This window comes from Symphalangus syndactylus, chromosome 1, assembly GCF_028878055.3.
Source record: "Symphalangus syndactylus isolate Jambi chromosome 1, NHGRI_mSymSyn1-v2.1_pri, whole genome shotgun sequence".
NCBI classification, from domain to species: Eukaryota; Metazoa; Chordata; class Mammalia; order Primates; family Hylobatidae; genus Symphalangus; species Symphalangus syndactylus.
The window spans coordinates 72835105-72855358 of record NC_072423.2 but is presented as its reverse complement, the minus strand read 5'-3'; the positions used below and the strand labels follow the sequence as shown (position 1 = coordinate 72855358).

Sequence of the window (20254 nt, the reverse complement as noted above, 5' to 3'; positions counted from 1 at the left end):
TGGTCTACTATTTAGTCGCTGTGTGACCTGGGGCAGGTTATTTAATCCCTGTCTCATCTACTTTATTATCTGTAAAATAGGAATAGTCATCGTACCTACCTCACAGGCTGTTATGAGGATTAAATGAGTTAATATATGTAGAGTGTTTAAATCAGTACCTGTACATAGTTATCTTTCTACATGTTTGCTCTTGTTTTTATGATCTATGACACTTATTCTAGATCTTCCATGGACACTTAGGGAAGGTGACGACTGTAGTTGGATCTTTGGAGATTGTTGAGTATTTTCTTCCTCAATAATGACACAAGATGGCGCCAGAGGGTTGGCATTTACACTCAGGGATGCCATCCACAGCTGGATAATCCACGACCAGCTGTGCTGAAAATTTAGCATACACCAGAGAATCTAGGCTATCCTTCGTCCCTCTGTATTCTCTTCAAAATGGTGTCTTGGTGGGGAGTTCTTAGAGGAAAGCATTATGTTCTGGAATCTCTGGGGAGTTCTCAAGTTGAAGGAAAATCTATTTCTATTCAATGGCTGGAAGGCAGTCAGCTGCTGGTGAAGTTAACTGAGCTGTACAGCAGTGGAAACACTTGTGACAAGCTAGTAGGTTACTGGAGCTGTGTGTGCTAGAGTTCAGGAGTAGATGACAAGTGTATACAACCAAGCAATATAGGGAGAGAGGGAGGATCATACTGTTGAAGAAAAATCCATGTGTGGATTTGTAGATACTTGTATCGAATTTATAATGACGCAGGTCCGGGATGTTACTGAAAACAGCAAATACACATTGATGTGAGCTTGCCTGAATAATAGAAACTTTAAGAGCAAGCCTCAGTGCAAAGCATTTAGGGGCAGATAAGACATTATGTCAGTGCATAAACTGCAGGCTGAGGACTGTCTCTAATCTTCCAACGCAATTTAAAAAAAAACAACTCTGGGGAAAAAAAACCAAGAGATGCAGATGTAGGCTTGGGACCACTGTGTTTCCATTAACTTCAGAAAAATTATGAAGCTCTTTTAAGATTAAGTTTAATTTGGCAAATAATCCATTTTCATTTTACTTAGGAAACCTGGCCCAACACTGTTTTGTGATTAATAGTTTTGTAGTTAATTCATTTAATACATCCCAGTCAAAAGTATTCTCTTTCCTGAGGTCATTATTTCCCCAGAAAGTTATTAAGCATGTGATGAAAGCATCTGAGGCTTGATTGATGATGATACTAGTCCTTTAATTTTACGGTCAAGTTTGGGGCCAAGTTTGAAAAGAGAAAGTAATGACATTAGTGGAAAAGGCTCTGTGTTCTCTGAGCTCCATTTGAGGGTATTGAGAGGGACAGCTTAAACACACACACACACACGCACTTGTTCACAATCCTCCCCTTCAGAAAATCTTGTTACAACTAGAGCTTACTTAGGTGGCAAAAAGGCCATTTTTCCTGCTGGTAGCAGGCCAGAACTCTGGGCTTCCTACAGGGTTTGCTGGTATCAAATCAACCACCTGCAATATAGTATTTTTCACTTTCAAAGTCATATGAAGGAATGTGGACTCCTTTGTGAACTCTTTCAGGATATTTCTCAGAACCTCTCCCTTCAGTGAAATGTACTGGCTGCAGTCAGATAGGCAGTAATGATGATACAGCATGTAGTAAATGCTACACAGAAGATAACTGGTCTCTGAAAATTACGTCACACAGTGTTTCTGAAAATTACAAAGTCATACAGATTAGGTCTTTAGTGAAGTATTTGGGTAAAAGCACAAAAACTATAAAGTATGTTTTGTAACTGACAGTCAGGGAATCATTTGGCATGGTTTGAACATAAGGATTGAATATTTTGGAGGATGAAAATTAATATATTCATATACCCTTCTTAAATATGATTCTCTGAACAGATCTGGAATTAGAGGTTTGAATCCTCCTTGCATAATTCAAACTACCAAAAAACAAAAACGAATGAGTGATCCAGAGATGGAAGGCTCTAATTCTGGTATAAACTTTACCCAAATTTCTGGCTGACCCACAAACTATGCGTGTGTGGGGTAACATGGTGAAGGATTGAACAACTGAATGGAGAGTTGAGCTCCTGCCCAAAAGACCACTGGCAATTTGAGTCCAGTCAAGCAATCTGCCGGCTTAAAAGACCAACAGTAAGTAGAAGAAACCAAACAACGTTCTTTGGAGAACTACTTCAGAATCCACAGTCTCCAAACACTATATTCATAATGTTCAGAATAAGCTTTAAACTTACTTGACATACAAAGTAACAGGAAAGTATAACCCACTCTCAAAGAAGACAGGGACCAACCCTGAGATAACCCAGGTGTTGGAACTAGCCAACAAGGAATTTTTTTTTTTTTGAGACAGAGTCTTGCTCTGTCGCCCAGGCTGGAGTAGAGTGGCACCATCTCGGCTAACTGCAAGCTCCACCTCCTGGGTTCACGCCATTCTCCTGCCTCAGCCTCCAGAGTAGCTGGGTCTACAGATGCCCGCCACCACGCCTGGCTAACTTTTTGTATTTTTAGTAGAGACGGGGTTTCACCATGTTAGCCAGGATAGTCTCGATCTCCTGACCTCGTGATCCACCCACCTCGGCCTCCCAAAGTGCTGGGATTACAGGCGTGAGCCACTGCCCCCGGCCGCCAAAAAGGATTTTGAAGCAGCTATTGTACCTGTGCTCAACGATGTGAAGGAAAATATGATTATAATGAATGAAAAGATAGGTCACCTCAACAGAAAAACAAAGTATTTTAAAAGCACCAACTGAAAATTCTAGAACTGAAAAAATACAATATCTGAAATAAAAATGAATGAAGGAAATTAGTAGATCTTCTCTCTTTCAGCAAGTTTTTCTCATGAAGAAAAAACAGTAAGCTTACAAAGAAAATAGATACTGGTCACGGACAGCATGTGAATTAAAGCTTAGAAAAACAACTGCCTTGCCTACCATATTCTCTTCTTTCAAGACACAAAAGATTATTTTATGAATCTGGTATGTTAAAACATTCAAAGATTTAGAACCTACATAATTTTTAGGACAAATTTTGTCATAAAACTTAGGATCTGTTATTTTCTTTCATTGTAATTTTAATGATTTTGTAGTTCTGGCCAACCTGAAAAGGTTGTAAACTGGCAGATACAGACATCACCTGTTAAGTTCACACAACATTTTAAAATTTAAATTAGTGGCTGGGCCAGGTGTGGTGGCTCATGCCTGTAATCCCAGCACTTTGGAAGGCGAGGCAGGGAGATCACCTGAGGCTAGGAATTTGAGACCAGCCTGGCCAACATGGTGAAACCCCGTCTCTACTAAAAATACAAAAATCAGCCAGGTGTGGTGGCACACACCTGTAATGCCAGCTACTTGGGAGGCTGAGGCAGGAGAATCACTTGAATCCAGGGAGTGGAGGTTGCAGTGAGCCAAGATCGCATCACTGCACTCCAGCCTGGGTGACAGTGCGAGACTCTGTCTCAAAAAAAAAAAAAAAAATTAGTGGCTGACATTCTCAGATTAAGAGTTTTCGCATTAAAGCCTGGATATGGCTCTCAGTCTAGCACAGCAACCATTATGGAGAACCAAGCAGTGGCCAGTGTCTCTAGATGGGGTGTGTCCTCTCAATTTGGACACAGATCTTTTTGGTCCATGTAGAATCAACATTTACTTAGCATGCTCATACATATTTAGATTTGCAACCCCTGAACTCCCCAGGTTAACAGTTAAAGCCGCCACTATGTACCCCCATTCTACTTTTCCAAACTTTTCTCTTGTTACATCCTCCACCATATACAACCGTTATGCTCAAACCATGCCAGATGATTCCTTGTCAATTACAACACACACTTTATAATTTTTGTGCTTTTGCCCACATACTTCACTTAAAGGCCTAATCTATATGACTTTGTAACTTTCAGAAACATGATGTGACTTTGTAACTTTCAGAGACAAATTATCTTCTGTGAAGTATTTATTGCATGCTGCATCATCAGACCTAGGACCTCAGATTTAAGAAAGGGAGTGATGTATTTTTTGATGCATTATCACACAGCAGTCTCTATTCTAAATGACTTCATTCAATATCCAGGGCAACCCTGACAAGTAATTATTATCTGTAATTTACAGATGTAGTAACTGAGGCTCAGAAGGTTTGATTGCATGGCTAACAGATGGTTGCACAGGAATCCAAATCTCAAGAGCCTGGTCTTTCTGCAAACCCCTCTGCCTTTTAATGATTATAAAACCCTAAACCAGGCTTAAGTATATAAGTATGTAAGTAGGTGACTGTTTGCCATCAAACTTAATATTCCACCAAGCACTGTCAGGACACAGCAAATCTATACATGAGCACATTTGATTCAGCATCTCTCTTCTGCTCTCACTTTATTGACCTTATATCTTAGCGTATTCACATTTAACGTCTTCCACCTACTTTCCATTAGACTGATGAAGGCAGGTATATATTCCACAGGGAAGAGAGAGGTGGGTAGTTCTCTGAAAAATGCTTTCAACATTACTGCAGCTTCTCTATGGCACATTTTGTCCCATTTAAATTTATCAGCATTAAACTTGGCATCAAGTTCTTCACGGTATTGCTGTAAATCAAGGAAAATAGTCAGTATTCAATGCGTTTTTACCACCTGACCCCATTTTCCCCTTTGAAAACTGTTCTTATGTAAACTGTTATCGTAAACAGACTGGTAAGGTAATGTCTACTAAGAGTAATTTTTTTCAACATGATTAAGGGCAATAGCTATGTGAGGATGAATTTTTAAAAATAATTTTCTAAAATATGTAAAAAATAATGTTGATCTTGAAATAATTTTCTAATTCTACACAAATACAGAAGTTCTCTACTCTGATCACAGTTTCATTTCTGTGGTTTTGGCAGAATACCACTATTCCCACATGATAAATACACTGTTAGATTCTGACAAAGTCTCCGTTCTCCCTCTTTTCATAATCCCTTCTGCCATCCTCTCTTCTATTTCTAAATTAGATCAAGAAGGTTTGCCTCTCAGCCAGTTCACATACAGAATGAGAAACATCCCAATAAAGTAACTCTGACCTCGCTGCAACATGCAAACCTATGACATCTTCCTGGAGCAGTGACAGCAAAGTTTTATTCCAAGACAGACACATGCCTTCCACATGTTTGCATGCTTGCCCAATCCTTCGTAAGGTTTGGAACACTGTGCAAATACTTTAAAAAAAATCTCTAAGCCTCCATAAGTTCTACTTGGCTTACAAATTTTACATTATGAATTCATCTGATTATCAATGCCACTCAGGCTTCATGTTTCTTTTCAAAGGCAAACTCATTTTTCACTGCTCCTTTGAACTACAAAGTTTACCTATAATGCCAGCAGTTATAGTCAGTCTCCCAGCTGACACTAACTGCTCCAGAAAGGATACTTAGAAAGGGAACTCTAAAAGCTCTGTCTCTTTAAGACCTCTGCTTTATTCTCATGAGAAGCCTAATTCTTCTGGCCTTGAGCATGCACAGCCAGAGTCAGTGTGCACATCTGACCTTTTCCTAATAAGGATCAGCTCATTAACCAGCCAGACATAATCACTCTCTTGGCTCCCAGAGCCTGAAAACTGGAGGTCCCTGGCAGCACAAGTTTTTTACAGAGCTACACATGATTCTGATGCACCCTCTAACCTCTACTGATACTCATCTTGTCCTGGAGAAGCTTTCAATCTTATAGGAATACTTTGGCTAATCAAGAAACCCCCTGGTGATAAATACACTTTACAAAACCTTAAGCATAAATATAAAGTTCTTCCTAAAATGAAAGAGATAGAGTGGGCTCTGAAAAGAGGATGCATGAAATCCATTCTTTGCCTTTTGGTGTCCTGTAATCTAGTGGGTGGGACTATTTCATGAGCTGATACTACTAATTTAGAGTGCACATGCTGTAAGAAATGTCATGTATTGGTGCTATGCAGCCAGGAAAGAGAGGAGTCAAACTCTGCTAGGGGAAAGTCTTGAGGATTACAGGGAAGAGGAAATAGAAGGGGATCCTGCTTAAGCAGTGATACAAATGCCAGCAGATCCAGTGTGTCTGGGGAACTCCAGTTCATTCAGCCTTGCTGGCACATCTAGGGCAAGGAACGAGGCTAGAGAGCAGCAAGCCCCAGTGCTAACGGGACTAGCCTTCAACCTGTAGGCAGTGAGGCAGCCTGGAACATCTCTAAGCACGGGAATGGCAAGGGTAGATTTGTCTTTTCTAACAGCCAGATGGAAAAATGATTTGGGGGAGCGTGGAGCTTGGCATAGGTCGGGTGAGTGGAAGCAAGTGACAGGCAAAGAACCCAGTTATCAGGCCACAGCACCACTTCCAGGGACAGATAACTAAGGACTAATATGGATAAACAGTTGTAGGATAGAAAGGAGAGGAGGCATTTAAGAAACGCCCAGGAGGGAAAATTAAGAATCAGTGATGGATTGAATATGAGACTCAGAGGGAGAAATAATCATCCGAGATGATTTTCCAAGATGATTTCCATCTGATTTGTAATGGGCAGATGGCAGTGTTGTTAATAGGAAAAATACAGGAGGAGGAGTAAGCATTTCCCATCAATCGCCTGGTACCACTGCAGTAAAGCAAAGGGGACATTGTTTTCCAAGTGCACAGGAAGCACAATGAGAGGAGAAGAATTCAAATTCATTTTCCACATACCTCTGCCAAAAGAATCTATCTGAATCACGAATGTGTCCCTCCTAACCTGTGAGTAGTTCCCAGTCACCTAAGGGGCAACAGGGCACCAGGGTCAAGGGCAGGTGCTACAACCAGATCCTTTAGGTTTTTATCCCAACTCTGCAACTGACTAGGGTATGGTCTGTGCTTCAAGCTTCTCAATGTACAATGGAATATTAAAACAACATTCCCAAGATCAAAACAAATAATATCATGTAGAGCTCACAGGGCAGGGCCTGCCATGCTGACAGCTCTCAATAAACACCACACTGGCTGCTCACCCCTCCCCCACTCTCAAGTCTATTCTAACCTGCAGTGTCATTACTATGGGAATCCCACGCGTATGCAGTGTGACTGTTTAGGGAATAATACCGCGTCATCTTGTCTGGATGGCTGGTATAAAGCAACACTGAGAGAAATAATGGCTTTTTTTGGTTCTGAACAGAGCTGACATTTCTGTGGTGGCCCCAATGTGAAACCACGTCAACCGAGTGTGAGTTTACCTTACCAAAGATGGGAGCACTTAGAGGTTCAGAAGCCCGTTTTTCTCACCCCTGTTACTGAGAGCACTAGGCAAGGATGAGAAGTCTTGTCATTAAATCTCCCTTCAGCAAAAATGCAACCTTCCTCTATTTTGGAGGTGGTTTTATACAAATGCAAATGACCAGCCTAAATAAGCCAGGTGAGGTAATTATAAAACATTTAGAACAGCCTTGGAATGATTCAAACTTGTCAAAAAAGAAAATCTCGCATGTCAAACAGTCTTCCTCTTTCCATATTCCCCGGTGTTTGGCTCAAATTTCTGTCATTTTTGAAAAGAAAATCATTGCAAACACCAACCAAAGCATTAAATTGGTTCCAAATGAGCTGAGGCCTCAAGTCTGGGACTTGGCTCCACAGCTGCATGTTCCCTGTTTGGCTAAAACCAGCAGCTTCCTCTCAGGGCTGCTTCCCTGTCAGCCTCCCCAAGCATTAAAGCACAAAGCCAGGCCAGACCGTTCACAGTAATGATACACTAGCGAACCACATGGCTGGTATCATCGACTTGGTTCAATCCGAGGATAATTACAATGGAGTTTTTAGTAGTTCAGTGGATGAATTACAAAAAAAGGAGGTAGTTTAAATAAAAAGTTTGAATAAAGGAGAGGAATAAAGATCCCTTTAATGCATCACGTTTCAATGTCTTTCGAACTGCAGTGTTTCCTGGTTTCTGTTCTCTTGCCCAGATTTCTTTTATATTGGCCTTCCTGGGGCTCAAACCATGAAAACATCTGAATTACATTTTCCACTAATAAGTGATGGAATAAATAGGCTGAAACTACATAAAACTGGGTAGGGGAGAAAAAAGACTGACCTATATGTGGTTCAGGAATGCACGTGCCTATAACATTCCGAAGGAATGATTAGCCTTTGAGAAGCATTTTTCAGTGGAAGATTAGCCAAAGAAAGGTAACTGCTGCTATGATGTTAAACTTTGTGCACATAAGAAATGCCCTGTAATGTTTTCTCCTTTTGGTGATTTAAAAACAGGACATTTAAATCATATCCATTATGCATGTTATACACCCATGCATGCGTGTGTACACACGCACATACACACACACACAGAGGAACCAATAAGAATATGTGCAAATACAGTTTCCCAATTATGGACAGAGGTTTCAAGAGATGGAATCTGTTTCTGTTTAGGAAATTTCTTTCTTTCATTTTGGTTCCTGACTCTGCAGATATAACCAAAGATTTAACCAAAATAAGTAATGGTTTTCATCCTTACATGTAGGATACATTTGTCTAGAAGAGTATGTAAGAACCAAACACACGAGAAACAGAGACAGAAAGCAGATGCAACTTAGAAAGCATAAACCTTAAGGAGCCGTTGGGCATTTCCCTGCCTTCCACAAGAACTTGTGCCAGCATTCAGCCAACTCCACTCTCAGGGAAGTCGTAACCCCTCAACATGCCCGGAGCCCTGATGCCCTGGTGCCCTGCTCTGACCTCGCTTCACAGAAGACCTTGCCCTTATTTGCAAAAGCCCAGGTAGCCAACTCTCCCAGCTGCGGGCCCCTTCCGGATGTGGCTCAGCCATATTTTCTGCAGGAAGCCCCAGCCCACGACAGGGTGAGGCATGGGTTCTAGGGCCTGGCCCATTCTGCCCAGCACACGGCTCCTCCATGGTTAGGAATTGTCAGACCTGCACCCTAGCCAATCTTGGTTCCTGCCTCTTTCATCCTACAGAAGCAGTACCGCCATGACCCTTCTCTGCTCCTCACCCATCTCAGCATCTGCTTTCTGGAGGATCCAATAGACACAGCCTATCTATTCTCAGTTTCCACTTAGAAAAACCTCTTATCACACTTCTATATAAAAACTCTGAGACTGATACAAATAGAATTTCCCAAAGCATGTACCAAAATGAATTAATGAAGAGATGCTGCTTTGCCTCTACAAATGTCTTTTTGATAAACATTACCACATTGGTTTTCCCCTGCCCCTGAGACTTTGCTCAGGGATCCATCTTTTAAAATTGCTCAGGTTTGATCCAACCACAGGAGTGAGCTCTCCATGGTGTATGCCTACCCACAGACACAGTGGGATGTTTTGCTGGATTTTTACGAGAAGAGCTTTTCTTTTCTAATAATTCTTTGCTTTATCATACTATAGAGTTTGCCACCTCATGGAAGTAAGAAAGCAAAAGAACAAGATTCACACTGAACAGCTGGTTTTAGATGTGGATGTTAACATTACCGTAAGTGGAACTGGGTTTTGGAACTGCTGAGTGAGTATTCTAGTGGTTATAGCCATTGCTACAAATTCCTGTAAGAGCTTTCACTAAAGGGAGAGCCAAAGAATGTTTAAACCAACGAATGATGGAAATAAAGGCTCATATAACATTGGCTTAGGGAATTCCACGGCTGAGAGGAACACAACAAACTAAGGTGTTTAACCTCCAAAACAGTGGTGAGACGTTTCAACTTTTATAAACTAAAGTCAAGCAGCAGTTTTTGATGGTGAATTGATGTGCTATTTCATTGTTGTTTTTGGTTTTTTAATGTTTCTGTTTTGATTTTTAAAATTCTGGATCATGCAAAAACTCTGGCACAAACATTTTACCACAGGTGCCAAGGAATACTAGGAAGGACCAAGTGATAATATCTAGTAAACAACAACAAATATCTGGATACCCGATGCTTGTGTGAACTGGGTCTAGCTAGCTTAGAACTCTACCTAGAAGAGATAAAATGTTCAGTACCTTGACTTTAGCAGTACATCCTGAAAGTCGAAAAATTCCTTCAGATTCCAGACCTGATTCCTCAACTTTCTCAAAAAACTAGAAAGCAATGATATATTACAAGAATAAGTACCTCTATATGATCATAAACATATAAAACAATAACAATGATGACATGAATCAATAAGTTACCAAGCATATATATATTTGACTGGCACTTGAATGCTTTGTTAAATGTTCATAACCATCCTATGACGTCAACATTATCCTCCAACATGCCAATGAAAAAGTAGAGATTTATAGCAGTTTGACAACTTTCCCAAGATCAACCTCATAAGTAACAGCACTGACTCAAGTTCGTGCTCTTAACCACTCTAAAATTATATATGCCTCTTAACATTTTTAAGATCTGATTACTATAACTCTTTCTGCAGACTGATCAGTAACAAGAGATTCTAAATCTACTGTCATTGGTTGCAATCACTCTGACTAAGAAACTATAGGAATTCTAGATGTCTGATCAAGGAGTTTAGACGGGGTAAAGATTAATAGCTTTCGTGAGTTCTCAGGATGGTGATGGGGTGTTAAAAAAGTAATAAACACTACCATTTATTGTGCATTGATTATGTGTAAGTTCCTATTCTCAGTCCTTTACCTACATTAAGTCATCTAATCCTCACAATAACCCTATTCTACTGCTAAGGAGACTAAGGAGAACAGTTCAATTCGCTGTAATAAAGCAGCTCACAGTGCTTCTCTGGAAAGGATAATAACTTGGCCAAGTTCACCCAGTAAGAAGGGGATCCAGCATCTCTGCTATTTTCCTTTCAAGAAATGATGGTGGATGGTGCCTGGAACTAAGGTAATTCTTCTAGGTATGGAGGCAAACAGATAATTAGGAAGAAGAAACACGTCTGTAAGAAAAGCCTCTCTTGTAGGAGTGGGAGAGTACTATCTTGAGGTGTCGTGGCGAAGAACACTTAGCATCCAGTAGTAATAACAGCTAACATGTTGCTAATATGATATAAATCCAGATTTAGTTTAACTAGCATTTATTGAGTACTTTCTATTTGCTAAGTTCTATGCTAGATTTTTGTACCTACACAGTACTATAAACTCATGTGCTGAATCATCTTTGATTTTCATATTTTAAACTCTGTCCTTCACATACAGGACAAAGACAATGCTGGTTTTAACTCAATGAAGGAAAGAAAATCTCAGCATCACCATGGACTCTGGACTTTGCTATATGCTCTGCACCTTTTCCCACTCCACCTCTTGCTGACTGTGTGTCTTGGGTAAGTTTTCTCACTCTCCTATCCCTCAGTTGCCTCATCAGTAAAAGGGCGGTGGTAACACCAGCCTCCTTGGGCTGCTCCGTGCTGACTAGACGTGATATTACATAAACAGCACTGGCACAGCCCCGCCTAGGGAAGTCACCCACGGAGGGCCCATGTGCACAACGGTGTTGGTTGTATCCTCTGGCCATCTTGGTGCCATCTTCCCGGCTCCTATCTCCAGCCAATCAGTCACCTGACTTGAGAAGTATCTCAATTTGAGGCACTGGTAGCAAAATATAGGAAGCTAAACAAGTGATGTATGATTATCAGTGTCAGGTAAGTATATGTTTCCTTAGACAATATTTTAAAATATCATTTAAAAACTCAATTTAAAATTCAACAAAATTTGTGTTAAGGACTAGGAATTTTAATTGTGCCACTGGATGTCACTGTTGAATAAATGCACACTTAGGTAAAAACCAGTGTAAATTGCTGGCTATAAAACAACATGACTTAAAAGCAAATCAGGTATTCAGCAACAATAGTCACAGAGATATTAGCATTTTATAGTTCAGATAATATCATTTTCAAAACCTCCTTCCACCAGAATTATTTTCTTTGTCTAAATGTATCCTATCTGCCCAGACACACCAGAAAATGACCGGAACATGCTGGTTTTTAGATTTTATTAAACTTGGTATGGAAAATTGATAAAATGATTACACATATACACATTTTTAAAACCCAGCCTATGCTATATCTCAGCAAATATTTGTATGATTTATATATGCATTGGTAATAATTAATGGTCATCTTTATCTAGACAGAATAATCAAATACACACACAAACACATTCATATATGCAAATAACATTTGAAAAAATATTGGAAAAAAATGTAACTGTTCGTGCCCTGGGTCAGACCATCTGTGTCTGTCACCTGATGTGTTATGGGCAAACAAAATGTAACAGGTTCCAAAAGAATGCAGCAAGGCCAACTGGTCCAGGCACCATGGGCTGTTATGCGGTACATGGAATAAAGCTGAAAATCACCAGGGGCCTGAGTCCTAATAGGGCGATAGTGTCTTTAAATATAAAAGAATATTCATTTGTGGGTTTACAAAGTACCAAATCATAATCATGAGGCTCTGTGAATTCCCCTTTCATTTGCCTGCTACTCACTTTTTGTAATACCAGGGGAACTTTCACTCCAGGGTCTTTCTTTCGGTCACTGTCCAGGAGGACTGTAAGTGGAACTCCAAAAATCCCATTGTCTTCATTGTGAGATAGTAAAGGGGGAAAGAAAAAAGAATCAGAAAAGCATTATCTTATTCCACTGTGTCAAAGTGTTAAAGCTGGAAGCAATCAGTCTTCTTAGTTACCTCGTCCTTTTACTTTCTCTGTTTTGTTTCTTTTCAGTTGAATTCCAAAGGCATCAAAAAAGGCAGTCAATTCAATCAGAGAGAGATGGCGGATTTTCTTCATGTCTTCAGCAGACAGATCTCCTGCTTCAGTTAAGCCAAATCTGGTTTTCTGAACAATAAATTTCTAAAACACAGAGTGAAGGTATTTATTTTTTATGGCAAAGGAAAATTATTATACATTCACTCAAATGCCACCTGGACACTCTAAATCTATGCAGTAGAACGTGTTCTTTGGAAAACATCTCTAAGGAGCATGCTGCATCCTAGAAATATGAATATGTGGTTTAGAACAATGTGCAGATCACTGCTGTGCTAATTAGAAGCAAAACAGCAGTCTAAAGTATATGATAACATTGCCACTGCAACTGCGGAAACTGCCTTCTTTATAAGGAACACCCAATATTGTCAAACAACATACATGTCAGGCACCACATGGAATGCACACACCATGGCCCTTAATTGGAATAAATGTGACACACACATACCAGGAAACACACTTAGGTATATCCTAGGAGAGCTCTAAACATATGTTTTTGTTTTTGTTTTCCTTCTTGGACAGTCAATCTTTAAATCAGGGTTTATCTATCCCATACTGCACACTTTAAGAGACTTTTAGTAATCTCCCAGTTTAAACTGACTATATATGCTTGCTGAGACAACAGTTATTCTACCATAAATATTAAATTTAAATGATTCCAAATTCTTAAAAAAGCAAAATACAGAGAAAGTGCAAATAATCCTACTATGATTCTGAAGACAATGATACTAACATATTCTCCATTTTCACACTAAGAAAAAAAGACACTAAAACAACAACAGCAGCAAATACTTCAACAATCCAGAAATACTGTGAAGAATGTCAGCAGCAAGACCTTTTAGAAGCAAAAGATTGTTCTTATATAATATCCACAGGTTCACTTTGCCCTCAGAAAGAGTGGTATTGGAAAAAAATGCTGAAGTAAAACAAACAAAAAAACACCCATAGATTAAATTATAAACACTTAAATTTAAATGATAAAGCTTTAAGTTCACATTTTCCATAGGTGTTTCCTAAACTGGAGCTTCCTTGGGGTAGTCAAAGTATCTGCCCATTCATTCATTCTTTTATTCATTCAATAATTGCTCCTTGGAACCTCAAGTATTTAAAAATAAAACAAAATATAGGATGTGGTTTGGGGCATGCCTTGTGCTATTAAATGCTTAGCTAGTTTATCTTCTTTCTCAGGCTAAGTCCTCATATAACAGTAACACATAACAACAATATAAACAAAAATTGCAATCACTTATTGACCAACTACTATGTGCTAAATCCTATGCAAAGTTCTTCATGGGAAGAGCCAAACCTCAGAAGGAGCTGGCTTCAATGAGGAGATGCAGGGGCCAGCATCCTCTCTTGGATGCCTCTCTTTAAGATAAGGAGAGGCTCCCCCTGAAACCAGAGTCCTGCAGGCTTCTCTCTTTTCCCTAGACCACCACACGTTGCCCTCTAACCTGGAGACTGCTTAGGGACCAGGAAGGGTTTTGAAGTTGGACACACTTAGTTTCAAATCCTATTTCTGCTTCCCACTAGCTGCGGACTTTGGACATGTTGCTTAGCCTCTCTGGGCCTCAGTTTCGTCAGCTGTAAAATGGGGATTATCACTAGGGTCCATCTTACATTACTAATAGAATACCTAGTATAGTGTCAGGCCTGTAGAAGGCACTCATTGAGTCCTAGAGTTCTTCCTTTCCTCTTCCTGTCCTCTGTCATGGGATGGTTGTTTGGGAATGGTCCAAGTCACCTGGTACAAAAAGTCTGTTTCTGGATGACTCAGTTTTCTAGCTCTGAAACTGCCTGGGCCCTGCTCAACATGCATCCAACCCTAATCAGCACAGAGTATTCAGGACTCCACATGATAAACTTTTCACACACGCATTGGTTGAATGGCAAACGGACCAATGTTACATAGTTCTCTATTTGGCCTCCTGGATATAACATTCTGGATATAAATAATGAGACTTCGGGGGTAACAAAGTATATAGCTCTCTTTGCCCACCATGTACTAATAGAAGTTCTTGAATTGGTTTTGATGTGTTTTTATTGTCTGTTCCATGAGCTCTCACTTCCTCTTATGACTGTGACTTTTTGCAGTCCCCTCTTCTGATATGTGGCTTATAGAGGCACAAGTGTGTAAAGGTAGTGTCTGCATTGATGTATAAGAAAAGTAAGAATATAAAGTGCAAGAAAGCTCACAAGCCAGGCAGGTAGAATCCTATTTCATTTGTAAAATAGTATTCAAGCCTACAGCCTCACAACTTTTCCTCAACACAGGAATGCCAGGTACAGCCAGGCAGGCTGTGCACTGCACAAGTGGTGCCCACATAACACCCCCAATGGTAGCGTGAGCAGTGTGATGCCTGGCTGCCGAAACCCCCTGTGCACACACACAGATATTTAAAAAAAGAAATCTTGGCCGGGCGTGGATTACGCCTGTAATCCCAGCACTTTGGGAGGCCGAGGTGGGCGGATCATGAGGTCAGGAGATCAAGATCATCCTGGCTAGCACGGTGAAACCCTGTCTCTACTAAAAATACAAAAAATTAGCCCGGCAAGTTGGTGGGTGCCTATAGTCCCAGCTACTTGGGAGGCTGAAGCAGGAGAATGGCCTGAACCCGGGAGCTGGAGCTTGCAGTGAGCCGAGATCACGCCACTGCACTCCAGCCTGGGCGACAGAGTGAGACTCCACCTCAAAAAAAAAAAAAAAAAAAGAAATCTTAGTTTTGTCCTATGAAGTCACAGGAAGTTCCTGAAATAATCATGAAAGGTTTTGCTTACAGTTAAAACATAGTCTTCTTTCTTAATCTCTGATTTCTTATTTCTTTTTAGAGCCTCTGTAACCACTTCTGAATAAGACACTTCAAATGACAGCTCTTCAGCCTCTGGTGGAATGTTCTTTTCCAGATAATCATCATCTAAAGACAAAGCAAAGAATACAGACTATTTAATATGCCATTTCATCAATCAATACTAATTGCTATAAAATAAATTCAAAATATTTACAAGTGAATCCACAAGCATGTTATAGTGTTTAAATGCAAGGAAAAGCAGCAGACTCAACCCGAGGAGTTCAGTTAAACAATAATGTCACATCACAGACCTCTATATGGACACATTTTTATCACCATTGCCCAAACTATTTACTCTGATTTTTTAAATTTTAGATTTGTATGTCTCATGAAAGTTGCCGAGGATTATTAAAAGAAAGTCCAAAATAGGGTATTCATATATATTCTTATGATATTAAAATTAAGCTCATCTAGACCCAGTGTCACTGTTACAGGTAAGCAGAAGCTTAAAGCAGAGGAAGAAAGGGTGGAATCTGCTAGAATTCCTCTCTACTTTGACTCCTCTTGTTTCTCCCCTCAGCTGTGGAATATCTGCCTCCTAAGGTTTGTTCAAATTCCATTTGTATTTCATGACTAAATTTGTTTAGGTGAATTAATCGGAATTTCTGTTATTTAATATTGGTTACCTGATCTTGTATGACACACACTGAGCAAAAGCTGAATGGGTTATAAGTAGTACCCCTTAAAAAAGTTTTTCTCAAGCTAATTTGAAAATTAAAACAAAAGATTCATTGAGCAAAAACAAGTTAATCCATAAATCATTTGAGCAATCCTAACCCGATTTCTGATTCAGATTTCAGCTTGTCATCTGGTTTCATTGCCTGGCAAAACTGTTCATATGCAAAGTGAATAATTATTTTATTATAAAAAGAACTCATTCTCTTTTGCCCTCTGCTGTAGGCACTGACTAGGTGACTACCAAGTATAACAAAAGGAACAAAAGGCAGAATTAAAGAAAACTTAGTTAATTTTACATTAAAATTAGGTGGAGAAATTTGTAAGTCAACAGATATAAAAATTCTGAATAGTGATGCTAATTAAAAACACAATAATAAATGAGTGCAGCGAGAACTTAGAAAATAGCAAAGTGACACCAGGCACAGTGGCTCACGCCTATAATCCCAGCACTTTGGGAGGCCGAGGCGGGCAGATCACCTGAGGTCAGGAGTTTGAGACCGGCCTAGCCAACATGGAGAAACCCCGTCTCTACTAAAAATACAAAAATTAGCTGGGCGTGGTGGCAGGCACCTGTAATTCCAGCTACTCGAGAGGCTGAGGCAGGAGAATCACTTGAACTCAAGAGGCAGAGGTTGCGGTGAGCTGAGATTGTGCCACTGCACTCCAGCCTGAGTGACAAGAGTGAAACTCTGTCTCAAAAAAAAAAAAAATGGCAAAGGGAGAGCTATGATGTTCACTCGTTATACAGGGGCTTGCATTCAAAACAGAGGAAGATAAATAGAATTCTAACTTCCTAAGGATCTATGAAGAGACTCTTTGGAGAGCAGCAATTAAACAGGCCAATGCTCCAAACCACAGGACAACTCTACGTAGACGGCTAGCTTTTACTGGCATGATTTCAACTAAGTCACAGTATGGCAACAAATAGAATGATGTAGAATACTAATGTCTGGCAAGTCCCTTCTTTTCTATTTTTATTTTTTCTTATCAGCTTTATTGAGATACACTTCATATGTCATTCAATTCACCCATTTAAAGTATACCTGCCAGTGGTTTTTAGCATATTCACAGAGTGGTACAACCATCACCATGATCAATTTTAGAACATTTTCATCACCTCAACACCTTTATTTTTGAAGACAATGCTGAAAAAAGCACAGGATCCATTATTTACAAAAAGAATGCACATATTTTGGGAAAAACTGAGAAATCACAAACGTATGGCCAAAAGGGGCCTATTTCCTACAAGGAGGATCTGAGATTCCATACCTAGCCCATCTAGGGAGCCCACCTCTCATGTGGAAGAGAGGTACAGACAAAAGCCTCCCAGAAGCCTCGTCAGGGGCAAGCTGCTCTGGTGCTGTGTATGCCTGAGCAGTAAGTAGCGATCCTCAGAAGTGGCCTACTTCCTGGCAGACCACATCACTTGGGAAACAGCCTTTAAAGCAAAGACACTAGCCATGTGAGGAGTTTCTAAATGATGAGGTGGTCGTGAAGGAGGAAAAGATTTTGCTTCCAATCTGGCTCAATTAATTTTGTCTTGTGTGACAGAATGGGGTGTCTGGAGTTGGGTGGGAGAAGTGAGCGCTGGAAGTGACAGAATCACAACAGGGAGAAAAGCACACTTATACTTTGCTTTTAGAAATTCACTGCTAACTGTATGGAGTGCCAGAACAAAAGCGAGAAGACACAGCTGAAGTTCAACGGGAGGCATGCCGCTCACCACTTATCGCATTCTGAACTGGCTGTCCAGGCTCCGGTGATCCATTGGAATGAACTGGTAGAACTGGAATGGTCTCAAGTATAGCCTGCCAAGCAAAGGAAGATGAACACAAAACATTTTACCATAAATACAGTCCACCTCACATTTCAGCCTGACTTATGTTCTGCAGTATACAAGAGTTATTTTCACACACAAAAAGCCATTCTTTATTTCATAAAGGACCTGCATGTGATTTCCTGTTTCTGCGTTCAGTTTGGATGTGTGCAGGTTTCACAAAAGGGAACAATGTAAGGTCCATATAACTGTGCTTTCCTAGCTCTTAAATATTTGCTGCTTATACCTTTGCTAAGATGTAGAAATTATGATTCCTGATGTCACATAATTTGATATTGCTGCTTATACCTTTGCTAAGATGTAGAAATTATGACGTCTGATGTCACATAATTTGATAATTATATCATTTGTTAATTAATCTTCGTGCATTTTTGTCTTACTTATATTAATTATATTGTTAATATAACATTAACATATTAATTCCCTCACAGCAAAATAAAGAGTGATAGCAACTAACAAAATATTAGGTATCTTTTCTAATTCAATTTCCCCTCTTAATTAATTTGGTATGTTTTAAATTGAAATCCTGCCAGAGCACTGAACTCCCCTTCAGTATTATCAGAAGTTGAGTATCTATCCTGGTAAAGGCCTGTGAAGCAAGCTCCTGCCTAGGTCTGGATGGGTATCAGTAAAAATTTACACACAAATCCTATCAAAACAATTTACATGCAAATCTTATAAATTTTAATATGGGAGTTCTCTGTGAATATGTGTGATAGTGAAATCTGCTACTCCATCAAGAATCTTTTATATGCTATTCACACATAAAATGTTTTCCCCCAGAGTCTGATTTCTTTTTTTATTCTCGTATTTCTTTAGCAATAACTGAACACCTGCTTCATGAAAGGTCTTTTATCATGTACTACAAGTTGCACAAAGGAGTCTTGAATTCTGAGCCTCATGATCTCCTTTTATTCCTATTTTATTTCAGAACAGTTGATACAATTATAATTGTGTAAATGGTATATGAATAGATGTCCAATTATTAAAACATAGATGCCCAATTACTGTAATAGGTGGAAGAATGACAAACTGAAAAAAGGTCTAGGGTCATGTAGGTTCATTGTCTGGCAGATCTTTGGTGGCTCTACAAGTAACACTATGGAATAAAGATTACCGAGACACTCAAATCCTTAAAGAGATGTGGACAACTTTTCCCTTTCCTCAAGTTTTCCAACAAAGAAATGCTTTGTCAGACTTTGAAATAACTTACCTATGGGAGAGAAGACTCTTTTGAAAATTGATAAGACTTTTTTATTTATTTAGGGCTTGAAACTGATGGTTTGGGATACTTAAACCTACTGAACGTCATTTTCTTAATTTTCTCTGACGGTTTTACTGGCCCCTAGCCAGTTAATTGTACTGAATGAGTGCCTGCTCTTTGTAATGTAAATAATTGTGGGACTTTCTTGGGGAAGCAGAAATTTGAGTCATAATCCCTGCTCTTGAGCTACTTACAATGAGAAGAACAGAATAACACTTACAAAGCATTATGAAAAGAAAATCAAGCCACTGCTAAGAACTAATTTCTGTAATACCAACTGCAAGTGTTATTGGAGAGCAATTGAGAGGGAAGAGGTGCTGCCCAGAAGGTTTCCACTGATGAGGTGATTGGACTTGAGCTGGAACTTAAGGAATAATGAAAAGGACTTCCAAAGGCAAGAGGAGACAGGCAGAAGCATTCAGGCCAGATGGAGATGGAAGCAGAAATTTCAGGCATGGAAATATCTGAAGCATTCCAGCACCGGGGATCATGAAGAGACTGGGGTACCAGGAGTCGAGTCATGGTATTAGAAAAACATAAGAAATAAATTAATCAAGAAAGTCAGTGCAAATTATGGGAGGTTTTGAAAGCCACGTCAAGGAGTTGAGACTTAGAATCCTAAAGGTTAGAAACAAAACAGAGGAAGACAAACAAATGCACATCTTTGTGTTACAGCAGGAGAATGATTCATGGTGGAGATGAAGGAACAGTGGCAGCCAATAAACAGTACCTGAGTTGGGATGTAGGTTGAGCAGAAGGCTAGATGCTTGACATATATCATTTTAAAACATCTGTTCCTCATTAAGGATCATATTATGACTAGCATCGTTTTTGATTTGTACTAGTGATTTTAATATATTTTAAATATAAAGACCACCCCCATTTAAAGCAACCTGCCCCAGCTTGTTCATAACTGAGCCCACCGTTTCCCTAATGTGCTCAACCACATGTGTTTCTCAC

General features: G+C 39.7%; 1 protein-coding gene across 3 annotated transcripts in view; it reads right to left on the bottom strand.

Annotated features, from left to right (window-relative positions):
- Nucleotides 1-20254, bottom strand: part of ARHGAP28 (Rho GTPase activating protein 28) — a 190883-nt gene that overhangs the window by 29113 nt on the left and 141516 nt on the right. For all 3 annotated transcript variants that reach the window (XR_008650200.2, XM_055237940.2, XM_055237955.2), the window contains 6 exons: nucleotides 17917-18001; nucleotides 15445-15581; nucleotides 12588-12753; nucleotides 12388-12479; nucleotides 9949-10026; nucleotides 4427-4589 (listed from right to left, as the gene is read on the bottom strand). Coding sequence is in view for 2 of the 3 variants with exons in the window: in XM_055237940.2 (XP_055093915.1) it covers nucleotides 4427-4589; nucleotides 9949-10026; nucleotides 12388-12479; nucleotides 12588-12753; nucleotides 15445-15581; nucleotides 17917-18001 (721 nt within the window). In the remaining variant the exon portion in view is untranslated. The remainder of the gene's footprint in view (nucleotides 1-4426; nucleotides 4590-9948; nucleotides 10027-12387; nucleotides 12480-12587; nucleotides 12754-15444; nucleotides 15582-17916; nucleotides 18002-20254) is intronic.